A 20469-nucleotide genomic window follows, 5' to 3' on the forward strand; every position below is an offset into this window, starting at 1 on the left:
CGGGCGTGAGCCACCGTTCCTGGCTAGCTTATATTTTTTCAGACAGGCAAGCACTTGGACATTGTTGGCCAAAGAGAGTTATATACGAGGGAGAGATGAAACTGGAGTGGGTGATACCCTAAAGCCTTGCAGCTAGTAGGAGAAAAAGGAACTTAACATTTCTTGTGTATCGAGTATTTTGCAAAGCAAACCTATGAAGCAGGTACTAATTGTATATTTCAGATGATAAAATTTAAGGTTAGGGAGGTTAATTATCTTGCCTAAGTATGGAAATAGTGATTCAGATTTGTTAGGCTAAAAGCTTTGCAATAGAAAAATGTTTTTTTTTTCCTTTTTGTCTCTCCCTTTTTTTTTTTGAGACGGAGTTGAGTCTCGCTCTGTTGCCAGGCTGGAGTGCAGTGGTGAAATTTTGGCTCACTGGGACAACTTAATAGGCTGGGACTTCTGGGAAGCCAATTTCTGTAAGTTCTTGGTGTAGAGAGCTATATATAATTAATGTGCTCTTATTATTATTATTTTTACTGCAAGAGTATAGTATTTTAGGAACCGTTGAATTAAATAAGCTGGTGAGCTTACCTGGGAACCTACAGTTTTATTATAATAATGAAGACAGTGCAATATGAGCTGCAAACTTGTTTTTGTCCTTTAACTTCTGGAACACCATCTGCTTTTTTTTCTTTCTTTCTTTTTGAGACAGGGTCTCACTCTGTCTCCCAGGCTGGAGTGAAGTGCTGTGAACGGCTCACTGCAACCTCTGCCTCCTGGGCTGCAGTGATCCTCCTGCATCAGCCTTCTGAGTAGCTGGGACTATAGGCATGTGTCACTATGCCTAGCTAATTTTTTTTTTTTTTTGTAGAGACAGGGTTTCACCATGTTGCCCAGGCTGATCTCAAATTCCTGGACACAAGCAGTCCACCTGCCTTGGCCTTCCAAAGTGCTAGAGTGTTGGGATTATGGCGTGAGCCACCACCCCTGGCCTTTTTTGGGGCGGGGGCGGAGTCTTGCTTTTGTCGCCCAGGCTGGAGTGCAATGCCACAATCTCGGCTCACTACAACCTCCGCCTCCCGGGTTCAAGTGATTCTCTTTTCTCAGTCTACTGAGTAGCTAGGATTACAGGCGCCCGCCACCACGCCCAGCTAATTTTTGTATTTTTGGTAGAGACGGGGTTTTGCCATGTTGGCCAGGCTAGACTCGAACTCCTGACCTTGTGATCCACCCGCCTCAGCCTCCCAAAGTGCTGGGATTACAGGTGTGAGCCACCGCGCCTGGCATCCCTGGCCTTTTTAAAAAATTATTTTTGTGGCCGGGCATTGTGGTAATTGCAGCACTTTGGGAGGCTGAGGCGGGTGGATTACCTGAGGTCAGGAGTTCGAGACCAGCCTGACCAACATGGTGAAACCCTGTCTCTACTGAAAATACAAAAATTAGCCAGGCGTAGTGGTGGGTGCCTGTAATCCTAGCTACTTGGGAGGCTGAGGCAGGAGAATCGCTTGCACGAGGGGCCGAGGTTGCAGTGAGCTGATATTGCGCCAGTGCCCTCCAGCCTGGGCGACAGAGTGAGACTCCGTCTCAAAAGAAAAAAGAAAATTTATTTTATTTTATTTTTTGAGAAAGAGCCTCACTCTGTCGCCCAGGCTGGAGTACAGTGGCATGTGATCATGGCTCACTGTAGCCTCAATCAAACTCCTGGGCTTAAACGATCCTTCTGTCTCAACCTCCTGAGTACCTTGAATCACAAGTGTGCGCTACCATGCCTGGCTAATTTTTAGATTTTTTGTAGAGATGGGGTCTCTGTATATTGCCCATGGTGGTGTCGAACTCCTGGGCTCAAGTGATCCTCCCACTTCAGCCTCCCAAAGTGCTGGGTTTATAGGTATGAGCCACCATGCCCGACACACTGTTTTTAAGTTGGTAATTGCTTGTATTAGGTACATTTTGTTGTACTGAATTTGATTCTTAAATTTGCTTTAATGTATGATATATAGTTACTTTCCCTTGAACTGTTTTCTTGTTTGAAGGCCTGAATTATAGTCTCCGGTAATTTGATCACAGAAAATCCTGATCTGGTTAATATGTTGAAGAAGTATAATCTCATTTAACAGTTCCAAAGCTCCCAAACATTCTTGTGTTCTCTTTGAGAGCATTTCAGGGTATAGCAGTGAGGGCAAAGTAGTAGGTTAGAAAATGCCCTACTCCACTATTTGCATTTTGTCCTCTTCCTAGTTATTTATTTATTTGAGACGGAGTCTTACACTGTCACCCAGGCTGGAGTGCAGTGGCACAATCATGGTTCACTGTAGCCTTGACCTCCCCGGACTTAGGTGATCCTCCCATCTCAGCCTCCTGAGTAGCTGGGACTACAGGCACACACCACCATGCCTGGCTAAATTTTTGTATTTTTTGTAGAGATGGGGTTTTGCAATGTTGCCCAGGGTGGTCTTGAACTCCTGTGCTCAAACGATCCACCCACCTCAGCCTCCCAAAGTGCTGAGATTACAGGCATGAGCCACCATGCCCAGCCCTTCCCCTTATTTTAAGGTGGGTCTCTGAACTGAGACTTCCCTCTGAGAATGAAATGAAGTGTAGTAAATTATATATCCTAGGTATATTACAGTATTAACCATCATTGCTATTACGTTAGTGTTTCTTCAACAATATCCAGTCATTAAAATAACTATTCTTCTATTATTCTAGGTGCTAGATATATGACAGTAAACAAAAGTTACAAAATAAAACAAGATCTAGGATCTAGAACATAATGTGATGCAATGTGATGCTATTTTAACTAGGGCGGGAAAGGACCTCACTGATAAGATGGTCTTTGAGCAGAGATGTAAAGGAATTTATGGGCTTGCCCTTGCAGATACCCATGGGAAGAGTGTTCCAGACAGAAATAACAGCAAATGGGTCTTTAGATGGGACGTCACTGCAAATGTTGACAGGTCTGTGTGGTTTGAGTAAGATGAGAGGGAGAGTAGGAGATGAAGATATGGGATAGGATCATCCAGGGGACTGGGTCACCTAAGACATTATAGGATTTTTCTTCTGAGTGAGATGGAAAGCCAGCAGCCATGGAGAGGCAGCATGGTATGGTGACTAAAATCGTGGACTATGGAGTGGACATACTTAGATTGGAATCCTAGCTTCATCACTAGTAATTGTGAGACTTTGAGCAAATAATAGCTTTTTGGTGCTTCAGTTTCTGCAGTTGCAAAATAGAATGATGATGGGACTGTTATAAGGATTAAATGAAATAATATTTGTATACTGTTTAGAAAAGTATCTGGTAAACATACTAAGCACTATGTAGATGTCTGTTAAATACATGGAAAGGTTTTGAGCAGAACAGTATCATCTGACTTGGGTTTTAAGATGCCAATTCTGGCTGCTTTATTGAGAATAAACTACATGGGCAAAAGTGGAAGCAAGGAATTCAGGAGGCTGTTAACAATAATTATTCTAGAGATGATGGTGGCTTGGGCTAGGGTAGTAACTTGAGTTGGTGAGAAAAGGCTGGAGTCTGGATATAATCTGAAGATGTTGACAGGATGTATCAGTTGATTGGTTTTGGGGTATAAGAAAAAGGATATTCAGGATGACTCCAAGGTTTCAGCCTGAGTGCTTGGAAGAATGGAGTTCCCTTTTACTAAGATATGGAAAATTGCAGCAGGAGCAAGGTTTATGAGGGAGAAATGAGTTCTGGTATGGAGATTTTAACTTTGAAATGCTTACTGAATATTAAGATGGAGAGTTTGAGTAGGCAGTTGGATATATAAATTGAGACTTTGGGGGAGAACCTGAGCTTGTTGTAAGTTTGAGAGTTGTCATTATACAGATGATATTTAAAGCCATGAGACTGGATGAAGTTACATAAGATTGAGAGTATACAGGGCCGGGTGTGGTGGCTCACGCCTGTAATCTCAGCACTTCAGGAGGCCAAGGCAGGCAGATCGCCTGAGGTCAGGAGTTCAAGACCAGCCTGACCAACATGGAGAAACCCTATCTCTCCTAAAAATACAAAATTAGCCGCGGCAGGAGAATTGCTTGAACCCAGGAGGTGGAAGTTGCGGTGAGCCAAGATCGCGCCATTGCACTCCAGCCTGGGCAACAAGAGCGAAACTCCGTCTCAAAAAAAAAAAAAAGAGAGTATACAGAGAAGAGCGGGGATCCAAGGACCGAATCCAGTGCCCATTGAAGTTAAGAGGCCAGAAAGATGAGCATCTAGATGTGGAGACCAAAAAGGAAGAGTCCAGAGAAGTAGAGGGAGAAATCGAGAGAATGTGATTACTCGGATGCCAAGTGAATAAAATGTTTGAAGGAATAGGAAATGATTAGTTCTCAAATATTGTTGATAAGTGTGAGAGATGAGGACTAAACTTTGACTTGGCAATTTGGAGATCTTAATAACCCTGTGATCAGTTTCAGTGGAGTGGTAGGGAGGAAAGCCTATCTAGAGTAAGTTCAAAACAAAGTGGCAGAGGAGTAAGTGTAGACAGCTGACATAGAGAACTCTCTCAAGGAGTTCTGCCATAAAGAGAGGCAGAGGACCAGGCATGATGGCTCGTGCCTGTAATCCCAGCGCTTTGGAAGGCTGAGGTGAGATGATCCCTTGAGCCCAGAAGTTCGAGACCAGCCTGGGCAATGTGGTGAGACCTCGTCTCTACCAAAAATACAAAACTTAGCTGGGCATTGTGGTGCAAACCTGTAGCTACTTGGGAGGCTGAGGTGGAAGGATCGTTGGAGCCCGGGAGGTGGAGGCTGCAGTGAGCCAAAATTGTGAATCCAGCCTGGGTGACAGAATGAGACCCTGTCTCAAAAAAAAAAAAAAAAAAAAAAAGAAAAGGCAGAGAAATCAAACACTGGGTGGAAAGGATTATTAAGTTTGCCCTTACCAAGGTGCATGATCTTGAACAAATTTATAAGCCTCCCTGTGCCTTAGTTTCCTCATCTGTAAAATGAAGACAGTGTGAGAAGTAGATGGTTAATATATTTACAGCATTTAGAAGAGTGCTTGTTGCTTAATGTATTAATTATCTATTGGCATATAACCTATTACTACGGACTTATTAGTTTAAAACAACACGCATTTATTATTTCACAGTTTCTGTGGGCTGGACTCTGGCATGGCTTAGTTGGCTCCTTTGCCTCAGAGTCTCTCACTGGCGATAGTCAAGGTATCAGCCAGGGTTGGATTCTCATCTGAAGTCTTGACTGGGAAAATATTGTTTCCAAGCTCATGTGATTGGTAGAATGCAGTTCCTCCAGGGTTGTTGGACTTAAGAGTCCAAGTTCCCTAGCTGACTCTTGGCTGAAGCCGGTCATTAGTGTTTTTTTTTGGTTTGTTTTTTGTTTTGCCACGTGGGCCTCTTCAATATGGCAGATTTCTAAATCAGAGTTTGCAGACTGAGAAAACAATGAGAGAAGACAGAAGTCATAATCTTATGTAACCCAGTAACAGAAGTGAAGTCCTGTCACTTTTGCCCTGAGTCACAGATACTGCTCACACTGAAGGAGAGGAGATTACACCAGTACGTGGATGGGGTTGATAGCAGGTGGGATCCTTGGGAACCGTCTTAGAAATCTCCCTGCTACATTTAGTAAGCACTTTGTCTTAGCTGCTGTTATTATCATTATTGTGCTGATGGGAATGATTAAGCAGAGAAGGCAATAGAGGAGAGAAAGGGTATACTTGAAGGAAAGATGTCCTCGGTTAGTTACATAACAGGGAAAGAAATTCAGTGCACAAGTGGAGGGATTGGCCATAGTTTACCATTGTTTAAAGAGGGTAAAGCGAGTAAAAGGATCCAACTGTGGCTAGGTGGTATATGTAGAAGTTTAGATTTGATGGTTTGCTTTTCCTCAGTGGAAGAGGAAGTCAGGTCAGCACAGAGGGAGGAGGAAGGAAGAGGTATAGTTTCGAGAAGTGAAAAGAGAATATTTGAATAATCAGGAGTGAGGAACTGAATTGATTAGGGAGATGTAGTTAACTTGCCAGGTGTCACTAAGGGCTTACTTGATGTTTGTAGCCATGTATTTAATGTGAGACCAGCTAGCATGATCGTGAGCTTTCCTTCAGCTGCTCAGGTGCAAGTGTGGCAGAGAGGTGAAATAACACAATAAAATAAAACCATGGATAAATTATAAATTAATAAAGAAAAGTAGAGATTGGCTTTAATCAGGATTAAGGTTCTGCCAGGCCAGTATGACGGAGGAAGATAGAGGCAAGGGAATGATTATAGTGATGGACCATGGAATGTAGTTTCATTAAAGAGAGAAATGAGGACATAGCAGATGGGGGACAGTGAGAAGATGTTAATTAGAGTCAGCGAATTGAAGGGTTAGAAGAATTGTTGGGAGTCAAAGTGAGGCGGGAAATTAAAGAAAGAAAAATAAAAAGAGAAATAAGCTTTCCTGTATTAGGCTAACTTGTCCCAGAGGGAGCAATGGGCACAGCCCAGACCCAGGAAAAGTCTTGATAATGCTATCTAAGAAGCCAGGACACAAAAGAATGTGCTCTGGAGACTCTCCCAGCACTCCCTCAACATAGGGAGAAGAAAAACAAATTTTCCTTTGTTTTATGGTATCAGTTTGTAAATTCCTGTTCTCTGTAACTGGTGACTTCTAGTCTTCTGTTTTATCTAATCAGTGGGGTGAAGTCCATAAACCATCTGAGCAGGCCACCTGGGCGCCATAGTGAAAGCCATGGAATAAGCTGTGCTAGGCACTAGGCAAACCTAGATAGTGGACATCTGGGCTGCATAGCAGCAGTCACGTGTAATCCTGAGTTGTGAACCTGTTACAATTTGATTAACCGTCTTTGTCCTGCCTCTGTATCCCTGCGTTCGCGCCGCTGTAAGCCTGCTTCAAGCTAGCCCACCCCTTTTTAAGGTGTGTATAAAAGTCAAGTGCTGTCTTTGTTCTGGGCCCAGTCTTTGGATGTTAAGCCCGTTGGGTCTGAGTGCACTCAGTAAAGATATCCTCCTGTATTCACCCCAGGGTCTCTCCCTGGTTCTCCTGATTCCACAACAGAAGTACGAAGGAGAGAGCTAGGAATTTAGGAGATGGTGCTCAGAATAATTGCTTGAAATACAGGTTGTGAAAGGGGTACTGCTGTTGATAATGAGAAATTCGTAGGCTGTCCAACAGGTAATGTTGTGGACATATGCTTCTTTAACCAGTATCCATTTACTTTGACACTGTTGCAGAATCTTGACTGTGCTTGTGGAAACCAGTGCTTCCCCTTTTCAATCTGTGTGATTTTAGTGATGTTGACTACCCTTCCCCAAAGATGTCATTGACTCAGCCTGGCCAGTGAAGTATCTCATCTCTGGGAACAGTGATAGGTCTAAGGAAGGGCACACACCCTTGTCAGCTTCATGAAAGACAAATTTTCGCTGGGGACTTCTGGGAAGGAGACTTGTGCTCTTCAGGAGCTGCCTCTGCCATCTTGCTACCTGAGGTGATAGGTAAGAAATAGTGAAAGAGTCCTGGGGACATTGTTTGAGCCCTTAATGAAGCCACCTTAAAGCTACCTCTGGAATTTTTTGTTATTTGTCACATTAAATCTTCTTTTAAGTGGGTTTTCTGTCACCTGTAATCAAAGGAGACCGAGTGGGTAGATACAGTTATCATAAGGAGTTTGCCAAATCCTCTTAGCTTGTTTGGATGAATGGAGTACAGTGTAGTGGAAGTTCTGTTGAGATATGGAATCTTCAAAATCCTCTTTCCCTTAGATCTTTTACATACTCTTCTTTAGCACATATACCCTCCTGAGAGGTAGTATGGTCTAGTGAAGAAAGCAAAAGACCTGTCCGGAGTTGAGTCTTGAATCTGATCCTAGCTACCTGAGTTATTTCAACCCTCTGAACCTCAGTTTTCTCATCTGTAGAGTGAGGAGAATGTGATTTTGCAGGGTGATTGGAAGGATGAAACAGGATAATGGATGTTTAGCATGGTACCTGACTGACTCAAGTATATTGTCTAACTCTTTTTTTTTTTTTTTTTTTTTTTGAGACAGAGTCTCTCTCTGTCACCCAGTCTTGAGTGCAGTGGAGTAATCTCAGCTCATTGCAACCACCACCTCCTGGGTTCAAGCGATTCTTGTGCCTCAGTCTTCCACGTAGCTGGGACCACAGGCATGTGCCACTGTGTCTTGCTAGTTTTTGTATTTTTAGTAGAGACAGGGTTTCGCCACGATGGCCAGGCTGGTCTCGAACTCCTGACCTCAAGTGATCTGCCCTCCTCGGTCTCCCAAAGTGCTGGGATTACAGGAGTGAGCCACCACGCCCGGTGAACCCATAATGTTTAATAGTTGTTCAGTAACTTTGTTTATTTATTTGTTTTTTCTAGATGGAGTCTTGCTCTGGCACGATCTAATTTTTGTATTCTTAGTAGAGGTGAGGTTTCACCATGTTGGCCAGGCTGGCCTCAAACTCTTGACCTCGTGATCTGCCCTCCTCGGCCTCCCAAAGTGCTGGGATTACAGGCGTGAGCCACCACGCCCAGCCCTGTTCAGTAACTTTTAGTGTGAGGAGTGCGTATGTAAGTGAACAAATACCATCAGGGGCTTCTTTTCACCCTTCAATTCCTGAATTTTTGCTGTTCCAAGGTACTGCAATTTATTTGACTAGTGGTCAAGTGGTGTTTTTTTGTCTTGCTAGGTAGAATTTCTTTCCTTCTCAGCTTTGGCAGCTGGACTATCATTCCAAATTTATCATGAAAAAATAATGACACCTGACACTGAGCACTTGCTTTGTGTAAGGCATTATGCTTCATACTTGGTGTATCTCATTTACTCCTAATAATAGGATAGCTTTCAAAGTATGCACTGATTCGAGTCCAAATTACTTTTTAGAAGAAATGAGATAGATAAGTTATATAATAGGGATTCGGCATATATCGTCTACTTCTCCTTTTTGAGAATTATAGTCCTTTTGATTGCATGTATCCAGTTACAGACACAATATGGTGTATTGGTTAAAAACACAGTCCCTGGAGGCAGACTGCCTGGGTTAGAATCCTGGCTCCATCTTTACTAATTATATAACCTTGAGTAAATTGTATAGTCCCTCAGTGCCTCAGATTCATCATCTATAAAATGGGGGTAATAGACCTGTTCCATAGAGATGTGAGGATTAAATGTGTCAATCTATATAAAGTGCTTACAACAGTGTCAGGAAGGCAGGATTATATAAATGTTAGCTATGCTGTTTGATAACCCTTTTATATTAGCAGCTTCTTCTTCACAGTAGTCAAAGTTACAATTTTCTACATAATAAAACTTGACTTTTGAAATAATCTTAAGCCCAGTGGTGTTTCTAAATCATGCTATTACTGTAGTCAGTGCTGTTCTCTTCTGAGAAGCCTTTTCTGGTAACCTTTCTGTTCTGTGACCTTTAATTGGACTGACTTGGGAAGATAAGTTAGTGCTTTATTATTGTTAGATTATTTGACCTATGTTAGTTTTGTGTTGCCACCTCGATTAAGCTCTTTTGAGAGCTAAAATCATTTTTTTTTCTTTGAGACGGAGTCTTGCTCAGTCGCCCAGGCTGGAGTGCAGTGGCTGGATCTTGGCTCACTGCAAGCCCCGCCTCCCGGGTTCACGCCATTCTTCTGCCTCAGCCTCCCAAGTAGCTGGGACCACAGGCGCCCGCCACTGCGCCTGGCTAGTTTTTTGTATTTTTAGTAGAGACGGGGTTTCACCGTGTTAGCCAGGATGGTCTCGATCTCCTGACCTTGTGATCTGCCCGCCTCGGCCTCCCAAAGTGCTGGGATTACAGGCGTGAGCCACCATGCCTGGTGCTAAAATCATTTTTTACGTGTCTTCGTATTTCATGTAGTATAAAACATACAGTGATGACTTGATAATGATCCCTTATTAGAGGCAGAAAATAAAAATAGAAGCAGTATATCGTTTTATGTTTGAAAAGATCTGTTATCATCTAAAATAGTCTTATTAGTGTTTTACTTTGTTTTAGGTTCCCAAATATTTGTCACAGCAATGGGCTAAAGCCCCTGGAAGAGGTGAAGTTGGGAAACTGCGGATTGCCAAGTAAGTTATTTAGATATTCTTGACATTTTGAAAAGCTATTTTTGAAATTTTTGTAAATGCTTTTAAATGTGATTATAATTTCTGATCAGAGAATTTACTTGGAAAATGACAAGTAATGAACATGTCAAGGCTTGTCAGGAGATGGTTAGGTACCCTGTAAGGAGACATCCGTGCAATACACACATCCCCACCCCCACACTCCTAGTGACAGGTGGTATAAATATAATACCAAGTTTATTGGTTTACTTTAATGGCGGTGAAGCAGCAGAGTATGTAGTTCTTTCACCCCTCCATCCTGTCTGCCTCCATGAGCAGGTGTGCTTGGGTTGGGTATAACTGGATGCACCCGGGAAAGTGCTTGCAGTAGGACTTTGCCACTGTACCACTGGGCCTACTCACAGGTGCTTTGGAAGTGGGTAGGGAGTATGTAGAAAACAGTGTAATGACATAGTTTTCTGGTTGAGGAAATAGCCCTGTTAGAAAGGAAAGCCTCTAAAGCTCAGCTGGTGTCAGCTGGAGGCCCTGTGTTCTATTCTTTCCATCCATTCATTCTTAACCAACTCCAGTCAGATTCCTATGCCCATGATTCCATTGAAACAGCTCTTGTCTGTTACTGGTATCTTCCTCTTTATCAATTACTTTTTGCTTCATAACAAACCATCCCGAAACTTAGTGGTTTAGAACAAAAGCCATTTTATTTGCTCATAATTCTGTGGATCAATTCTGGTTGGGGCTGGCCTGGTGGCCTTCCTGGCGAGAGTGACCTCACTTGTGTGTGGTGGTTGATTTGACATCAGCAACCACCTCTAGCAAGCTCATTCACATGATGGTGAAAGAGTTCTAGTAGCAAAAGAGAAACAAAGCCCCAGTGCACAAGCACTTTGAAAGCCTGTGCTTGTGTCACGTTTGCTTAAAGTCCTTTTGACCAAAGCAACTCACATGGCCAAGCCAGATTCAGTTGTGGGAAAATAAGACTCCACCTGTTGATGGAAGCTGCTGCAAGAAAAATTTGTGTTCCTTATGTATTTATTTCAAAATATGGAATACTTTCGAATTCGCATGTCATCCTTGTGTAGGGGCCATGCTCATCCTCTCTGTATTGTTCCAATTTTAGTATATGCTGCTGAGGCGAGCACATGTTCCTTTTCTATAGTCTGCCACATCCACATTCCTAAATCCAGGAGTCAACTAGCAGCTCTCTTACTTGAACTTCAGTGGAATTTGACATAGTTGATCACTTTTTTCCTGAAACTTTGTTTTCCCACTCTACTCTAGGACACATCTCTTCTCCTCTCCCCTCATTGGCTGTTCCTTCTTAGTTTCTTGCTAAGCCCCTTCTCATCTTCTGTCTCTAAATGTTATGTGACCCCAGGACTCAGTCCTTAGTTCTTTCCTTTTCTCTCTTTTCACTTCCTGGGTGGTCTCATTTGGTCTCATGGCTTTAAGTACCAGGTGGTATTTAAATATATAGTTCAAGATGCTTCTGGCCGGGCGCGGTGGCTCAAGCCTGTAATCCCAGCACTTTGGGAGGCCGAGACGGGCGGATCACGAGGTCAGGAGATCGAGACCATCCTGGCTAACATGGTGAAACCCCGTCTCTACTAAGAAATACAAAAAAAATAGCCGGGCGAGGTGGCAGCGCCTGTAGTCCCAGCTACTCGGGAGGCTGAGGCCAGAGAATGGCGTGAACCCGGGAAGCGGAGCTTGCAGTGAGCTGAGATCCGGCCACTGCACTCCAGCCTGGGCAACAGAGCGAGACTCCGTCTCAAAAAAAAAAAAAAAAAAAAAAAAAAAGATGCTTCTGCCCTCCCTGGAGGCACCGTGCTCAGGAAGGTCCTGATTTTCTTTGTGTTCCGTGCCCTGGCTGTGACTTTCTCCACACTACTCCCAGAATCAACCACTGACCTATTAGAATTGACCACTGATGTAGAGTTAACCGCAGACCGAGATTTAACCGTTAACCTAGACTTGACCACAGACCTGGAGCCAACCACAGAACACACAGGCTTTGGAATTCTCTACTGATGTGGAGTCAGCCAACTCTAGCTTTGTGGAAGAAGCTGCTGAGGCCATAGCCGATTATAATCCATTTCAGAGAGCTTGTGAGTGACAATTATGACATGAGTAAAGATTAATATTATTATTTTTCGAGACAGTGTCTCACTCTGTCACTCAGGCTGGAGTGCAGTGGCATGATCTCAGCTCACTGCGTCCTCCACCTCCCGGGTTCAAGTGTTTCTCCTGCCTCAGTCTCCTGAGTAGCTGGAATTACAGATGTGCACCACCATACCTGGCTAATTTTTGTATTTTTAGTAGAGATGGGGTTTCACTGTGTTGGCCAGGCTGGTCTCGAACTCCTGACCTCAAGTGAGCTGCCTACTTTGGCCTCCTAAAGCGCTGGGATTACAGGCGGGAGCCACTGCACCTGGCCACGAGTGAAGATTATTATGAATGCTGTTTATTCCCAAGAGCCCATGATTAGAGTGACAGACAAGCTTAGCAGATTCACAGGAAGCAATGAGTCCATCTCAGCGCATGTTTAAATAAAGCAAATTTTTTGTTAGCTGTGACTATCACTCTGTTATCCACTACTTTCTAAGAAGATTCTGAGCTTTAAGACAAGCCTGTCACTCCACTATAGGAGATTGCATAATGGTAGAAAACTAGTGAAATGTAGGATGTACCTAGCTGAGGAGAAACAGCAAGACATTGATCCTGGGTTGGGTGATGTAAATTGTGCATGGATGGGGCAGGGGCATTTCTTAGCTCTGTGTTATTTAATATGGACTCAATAAATGTTCATTTCAACTGAAAATAAGTAAAAATCAAAAAATATATTTACACACCTCTCTGTCTCTCCATATTCATGATTTTGACTGGGTCTTTGATGTTTGGACTGTGTCCTTGGATGTTTCAGAAGCATCTCAAACTTAATAATTGCTGTTCTTCTGTTTTTTCTCTCTGGAACACTCTCCCTTTAGGTAATCCCCGTGGCTTACTCCCACATTTCTTTTTGGTCTCTGTTCACAATTTCAGCTCCTTGAGGTATTTTCTGGCCCCTATATGTAAAATAGCACCCTGTAGGCTCTACCTCCCTTACCCTCTTATTATTCACCATTCTTTTGTGTTGTTGTTATTTATTCTCCTTCTACTATACCCATCTGACATACCGTATATGTTTGTTTGTGTGTTGTTCATATCACCTACTAAAGTATAAACTCTACCAGGTCAGGATTTTTGTCTTGATGATTACTATATCTCCATTGTCTAGAACAGTGCTTGGCATAGTAGACACTGTGTTCTAAAGTTAGGTGGGGACAAGTACAGTTGTCCCTTAGTACCTGCAGGAGATTGGTGTCTGGCATGCCCCATCCCCTATACCAAAATCTACCATGCTCAAGTGCTTTACATAAAATGGCACAGTATCTCAAGTGCTTTACATAAAATGGCACAGTATTTACGTATAACCTACACGCATCCTTCTGTGTACTTTAAAGCATATCTAGACTACTTATAACTAATACAGTGTAAAAACTGTGTAAATAGTTGTTACTATTTTTTTCCTCTCTTTTTTTGAAACAGGATCTCACTCTCTTGCCCAGGAATACAGGCAACCACTGCAACGCCCAGCTAATTTTTTTTTTTTTTTTTTTTTTTCCGTAGAGACAGGATCTCCCTGTGTTGCCTAGGTTGGTCTCAAACTCCTGGGCTTAAGGGATCCTCCCTCCTCAGCCCCCAAAGTGTGGGCATTGCAGGTGTGAACCACCATGCCCAGCTGATTTTTAAAATAGTTTCAGTCTGCAGTTGGTTGACTCCACGTATATTGAATACTCAGATATAGGGGGCCAAGTGTAATATCTCATTTTCTCAAGGAATGATTGAGTGTACGTTCATAGTGGAGTCAGGCTTGTATTCTGGCCTTTTATTAGTCAGAAAACTCCAGCAGGTCCTAGTTGTAGCTCAATAATTTACTATAAGTGAGACTTTGTATAAGTCACTGAATCTTCTGACTTTAGATTTCTTATCCTAAAAGTTGCCTTTTTGCAGGGCTTTTATATTAATAATCCATTGAGATAATATGGAAATAGTTATTATTTATTTGTATATTTAAGTTTATAAGATGAACGTATTCCTGGAAAGTTGTAGATGTATCACATTTTTATGAGTTGTCATACTTTTATTGAAAGAGAAAAATAATATTGAAATCTACGGGATTTTTTTTTTTTTCTCCTCAGTGTGAAGTTCTTTTTAATGTACATAATTAGCTACTGTTCTGTAATGAACATCAGAGTTTTTTTATGTTAGGTTTTACTGAAATGGGAGCCACAACCAAGATAAAATCTCAAGAATGTATGTCACTGAAGAAAGGCAGGCTAAAGGAGAAAGGACTTAGATGATGAACCTCATGGTATTGTGGAGTGCCTTCACTATAGAGCTCAAGATCTGGCTTCTAGTCCTAAATGGCTGTTGATAGTTGTTTGGCTTTGGGCCTTACACTTCTTATTTGTAAAATGTGGATAATAATGCCTTCCCAACCCATAGGATGTTTATAAAACAAATTAAATAGCTTAGCATTTGTTAAAATATTTGTAAACTCAAATGTTCTCCTTCCATGTAATATTCTTGTCCCACCATGAATATTATATTCCTGAAAACCTCTATGTAAAGAAAATACCTGGTTGAGAAATATAATATCTCTTTTTGGGAGGAGGGGGAAAAGATTACAGGAAAAAGAGTAAAAGGAAACAAGGCTGAGAGGAAATCCATGTAAATCTCAAGTACCACTTTGATCACTAAAGTAAAATATTAAAGATAACATGCTAAATAAGCAATAATGGGCATGCTGCAATTTTTCCTTATCAATCCTTGCCTGGTAGAAAATCTCAAGGTCTTTTTCTTAGTTTAAAGCAGATGGTCCACATAGTTGCATCTAATTCACATAGGGTGGCTAAACCTCCAGGTTTGCCTGGAACCCTCCCAGTTTATGTGTTTCCTTATGCAATTATTAGTGCCCCCGTTTCCACCCTCCAGGATGTCCTGGTTTTGATAATATAGTTGTCCTAAATGTTAGCAGATGTGTGTGTAGGGGTATGGGTGAGGACGGTGGGTGGTGGTTCTATGCATTACCAGGCTGATTTATGAGCTGGCATTGTTTGATTTCTCTAGGGATCCAACCAAAGTTCCTTAGAAATACTGTGTGTGTGTTTTAGTGTATAAGTAATACTTCCTTGTTTTTTTCCTTTTAAATTTTTACGAAATGAAAAGGTCTCTGTTTTCCCCATTCACATGCGTCAGAGGTGGCCATGGGTGGCCATGGGTAACTGCTTGGTATGTAACCCTCCAGGTTACTCTCCATACAAATCATTTTGGGTGTTTAATACAGACAAAGTTTTAAAACATTGTTATGTTTTAAATCCAGAGCGAAGTATTTTTCTAACCCCTTTAGGCTTAGTTTTGCTAACTTCAGAACATAGCGCAGAAGTCGGATTTTGCTTTCTTTGTTGTTCTCTCTTATATGTAGTTCTAAGGCTTTGGTGTACTTTGTTGCATCTTGATCTCTTCCCTATGGTGCGTGGCCGGTACTTATATTCCTTGTTTTTCTCATTTTAGTCTCTGAATCCTTTTGAAAGTAAAACCTCAGTAGAAGTGAGTTGAAATTCTTTTATTCAAATCAGTTTCCTCAGCCACAGTGGAAGAAAAAGTAAGCCCACCATATTTTCTTTTTTGAGACAGTCTCGCTCTGTCGCCCAGGCTGGAGTGCAGTGGCATGATCTCGGCTCACTGCAACCTCTACCTCCTGAGTTCAAGCAATTCTAGTGCCTCAGCCTCTTGAGTAGCTGGGATTACAGGCACCTGCCACCATGCCTGGCTAATTTTTTTTTTTTTTCAGTAGAGCCGGGGTTTCACCATGTTGGCCAGGCTGGTCTTGAACTCCTGACCTCAAGTGATCCACCCGCCTCAGCCTCCCAAAGTGCTAGGATTACAGGCGTGAGCCACCATGCCTGGCCCTCAGAATTTCTTAAAAGGGAATCTAGTGGTTTCTATCTATACCAATATCAGAGACAAGGAGCAGATTGTGTGTGTTTGTGTGTTTTATATGTAGGCAACAGGTCTAGCAGATTTTCTACCTAACGTAACACAGTCTTATAGAAGATCTAGATGCTTTTAGTGATGAGAACAGACTTATAGTAATTAGAACCCTAAGACTGCCATGAAAATGCTTGAAAACAGCTTGTTCCCTAGTTGGTCTCCTGGCTGTATTCTCCAGGCTGTCTTACTTTCCTAATTTATTTAGTTTTCATTGCTGTTACCGAATTAACTAAATTCCCTATTAAACAAGTGTAGGATGGGTGAGGAATGGCCTGCAGTGCATGTGACCAGGCTATCAGGACCTTAGTTGATTTTGAGGTAAATATGAGTCATCAAATTTATGAGCCTACAAACAAAAGACTCCATTAATAGATGTTTGTTGTTTAGAATGAAGTGGAATGATAATCCTACTCCTTTCTTTGCCAGTCAGCTCACAGTGAAAACATTATGTTCAGTTCTTAGTGCTGCACTTAAAGAGAGACATGGATGAATAAGATCATTCAGTGGAGTGAGACTAGGATAATCAGAAAGTTGAAAAAAAATTAATGTCTTATAAGGAACGTTTGAAAGTCTAGGGCTGTTAAGAGAAGATGTAGGGCAAACCAGGTAAACTGTACTCACATATTTTAAATGTAGAATCAACTACTGATTCCTAGAGACAGATTAACCTCTAAGTTTGCAGGTTTATAGGTAATAGGTTACCTGTGGTTAAAAAAATACGTATATTTGAAGGCCGGGCATGGTGGCTTATACCTGTAATCCCAGCACTTTGGGAGGCTGAGGCGGGCGGATCACGAGGTCAAGAGATCAAGACCTTCCTGGCTAACAATGGTGAAACCCCGTCTCTAAAAAAAAAACATACAAAAATTAGCCAGGCGTGGTGGCCGGCGCCTGTAGTCCCAGCTACTCGGGAGGCTGAGGCAGGCGAATGGTGTGAACCCAGCAGGCAGAGCTTGCAGTGAGCCGGGATCGCACCACTGCACTCCAGCCTGGGCGACAGGGCAAGACTCTGTCTCAAAAAAACAAAAACAAAACAACAACACAAAAAAACGTATATTTGGGTAAAATGAAAACAACTAAGATTTTAGAAAGGCAGCGTAACATACTGGTTATGAGTATGGACCTGTGAATTAGCCTGAGGTTTAGTCCTTACCCTGTCACTTACTAGCTATGTGACTTTGGGTAAATTGTTTACTCTGTTTCCTCATCTGAGGAGATGGTATTAATACCTCATAGGTTCAAATGCATGTAGAATATGTAGTTAATAAGAGTTCTCTTGCTGTCGTAACCACACATAGTACACGGTCCAGATAGTAGACACTGCATTGTGTCTAATGTGGTGCGGGAGGACCTCCCCTCCTTACCACATCTTCCGAAGCTCAGCAGCAGCTTGCTGTGTGGTGCAGGCCAGAAACTGGGAGATCTGTGTAGTGTGGCTGCTCATTCCAGAAGACAGGGCTATGGGTGGAGAGATTGGGATAGGCAGAGAGGAGGGAAAAGACGTGCAACTTGGAATGCAGCTCTTCCTGCATTTGGTTCTGTCTTAATAATCAAAAAAAGGAGAGTCTAGTTGTGAATAAGATGAGAGTAACAGCTTGTTCTGACAGTTGGTAACATTTGGACCATTTTTATCAAGCAATTTATATGACATTTCTAAATCAATGTACCTGGATTATTTTTGTATTTTTGGACATCTGATGTGTGCCACATTTTAATATAGTTTATAGTTTTGCTGGGCTGGGCACGGTGGCTCACACCTGTAATCCTAACACTTTGGGAGGCCGAGGCAGGTGGATCACATGAGGTCAGGAGTTCGAGACCAGCCTGGCCAACGTGGTGAAGCTCCATCTCTACTAAAAACACAAAAATTAGCCAGATGTGTTGGTGCGTGCCTATAATCCCAGCTCCTCGGGAGGCTGAGGCAGGAGAGTCGCTTGAACCAGTGGTAGGGGGCAGGGGGTGGGCAGAAGTTGTAGTGAGCAGAGATCGCACCATTGCACTTCAGCTTGGGCAACAAGTGCAAAACTCCGTCTCAAAAAAAAAAATTATAGTTTTGCTTTAGCTTGTTCAATTTTAAAGGCAGCCTTGTTTCTACATTACCATCCTGCCTCAGAATACTTCAGTTTTCCAAATGTTTGATATACGTTGTATCTTATTGATAATCACGTAGCCTGTACTGATGATACGGCTTCTCCCAGAGACTTAATTTCTAGCTTTATTTCTAAACACGTTTAACATTCTGGGTCCTGTGGGGACCCGCTAATAATAAAAAGTATGGAAACGAAAAATTAATGAGACACATTTTTTTCTGTTACAAAATTGACTAAGTTTAGAGCAGTGTCACACTGATGATATGATGATGGGAGTTCAATTTGTTACAAACTTTCTGAAAGGCAGTCTGGCAACATATGTGTGTGGGTATAACTTGTACAACATACACATATATTCCTGCTCTAAACAACATAGACTAATAATCCCACTGTTTTCTCTGCCAGTTAGCTCACAGCTCAAGCATTTTGTTCAGTTCTTGATGCTGCCATTATCTAGAGAGACAGACAAATAAGCTCATCTAGTAGAGTGGGACTGGGATAATGAGAAAGCTAGAAAAATTAATAACAAAATATTCATGCCTTTCACCCAGCAATTCCATAAATTTCTCTTTGTTTCTTTAATTCCATCAACTGCTAGGAACTTATCCCATGGAAGTAATAAGTGAGTGATGGAAAGATTAATATGTGAGGATAAATTAATGATAAAATATTTGTGCCCTTTTGACATGTCTTCATCATTCTTTGAGCACTTGTTATTTTTTGACATAGAGAGATGTTTTAAGACTCATCTTGTACATTTCTGCCTAAGCCCTGGAGTTAGCCATTTCTCCAAGGAGTTGGCCATGGTTCCTTTTAGGGGCGAATGATATTTAGAAACTAAGATCTGGATACCCCAAATGCTTATTGCTGCTTCCAAGGCCTTCTCAGTGAACCGAGCTAGGGAGCATATGTATATACACACACCCCACACATCCCTCTTTACATCTATATTTCTGTATTTACATTTATTGAATTGAGCTTGCACTGATATATCCAGTTCCAGTAAAATACCACATGCTTTGTTCCAGTTTTCTTCCTTTTCTTACTGGTACTTCTTTTCCAAAAGTGAGAAACCTGGTTCCTGTTGTCCTTAATATATTTACTTATTTGTTTGGGCCTCTGTTCTTACTTGTTCAGTTTGTTCCCCACTCCTTGTGCGAATGCCCTACTCACTCTGCTTGGGCTGTAGCTCCCCTCAGTGTACTGCCACTTTCGCTGTCCTGCACTGGGACACCCTCCTCACCCTGTTCAGGCTTCCATTCCGGTTCTGAGGCTTCTCCTCTCCTCCATAGGAATGCCTCCTTACCGCACGAAGGGTCCAGCATCCTGTTTCAGGTTGTCCTCCTATACGTGGATGCTCTCACCTGCTAGGCTCTGACACACTTCTTACTGCGCCACTTCTTTATCGCGATGCCCTCCTTACCTGATTGGGCGCTGATACCTTGCCCCTGCTTGCCTGCTTCACTCCAGTGACATCCTCTTCACCCCATTTGGACATGACCATCCTATCCAACCCACTCTGAAGAAGATACCTATGTTGTTTGGCTTCATCTAATGGTTTTTGTGCTCAGTTTTTCAGTTAGGGGAAGTATGAATAGGAATTAAAAGAAGGCCTGGTGCGGTGCCTTAAATCTGTAATCTCAGCACTTTGCGAGGCCAAGGCAGGAGGATCACTTGAGTCTAGGTGTTGCAAACCAACTGGGACAACATAGTGAGACCCTGTCTCCACAAAAATAAAAATAAATGTTAGCTAGATATGGTAATGGGCACCTGTGGTCCCAGCTACTCCAGAGGCTGAGGTGGGAGGATCACTTCAGCCCAGGAGGTCAAGGCTGCAGTGAGCCATCATCATGCCACTGCACTCTAGACTGGGTGACAGGTCAAAAAGAAAATAAAACCAACAAGAGCCAACAGTTGAATATTGATATTATTTTATTGGTTTTCTTAACCTGGAAAAAGTGTTGCTTATTGGCTGTTAGTGATAGTGAAAAGCCAGGCCCCATTGGTACCAAATCTAAGAAGTATTTTAAAAGTGTAAGAAAAAGGAAAGATATGATTAATACAAATTAAGAAAGGCAAAAGGAATGAGACCGGAATCTAAAAAAGTAGCTGTGGGGTATTGAGAAACAGAATCAGAGTAGTAAAGGAGAAAATGCCTAGCATTCTGAGAAATTTAGTGAAAGGGTGGCCAGATGTTTACTTCATTAATTTCTGAAGATAGCACTGTATTGTACAATA

The 20469-nt window shown here is 42.2% G+C and overlaps 1 protein-coding gene and 1 non-coding gene across 2 annotated transcripts in view; one reads left to right on the plus strand and one right to left on the minus strand.

Moving 5' to 3' along the window:
- GTF2F2 (general transcription factor IIF subunit 2) overlaps nt 1-20469 on the plus strand; it is a 167715-nt gene that overhangs the window by 6431 nt on the left and 140815 nt on the right. Inside the window, 1 exon segment of the mRNA NM_001266711.2 lies at nt 9978-10051. Within this exon segment, the coding sequence (NP_001253640.1) occupies nt 9978-10051 (74 nt within the window).
- On the minus strand, nt 11084-11185 carry LOC114673661 (U6 spliceosomal RNA). The gene has a single exon (XR_003724424.1). It is a non-coding gene; the product is annotated as a U6 spliceosomal RNA (small nuclear RNA).

This window comes from Macaca mulatta, chromosome 17 (assembly GCF_049350105.2).
Source record: "Macaca mulatta isolate MMU2019108-1 chromosome 17, T2T-MMU8v2.0, whole genome shotgun sequence".
In the NCBI taxonomy this organism is placed as follows: Eukaryota; Metazoa; Chordata; class Mammalia; order Primates; family Cercopithecidae; genus Macaca; species Macaca mulatta.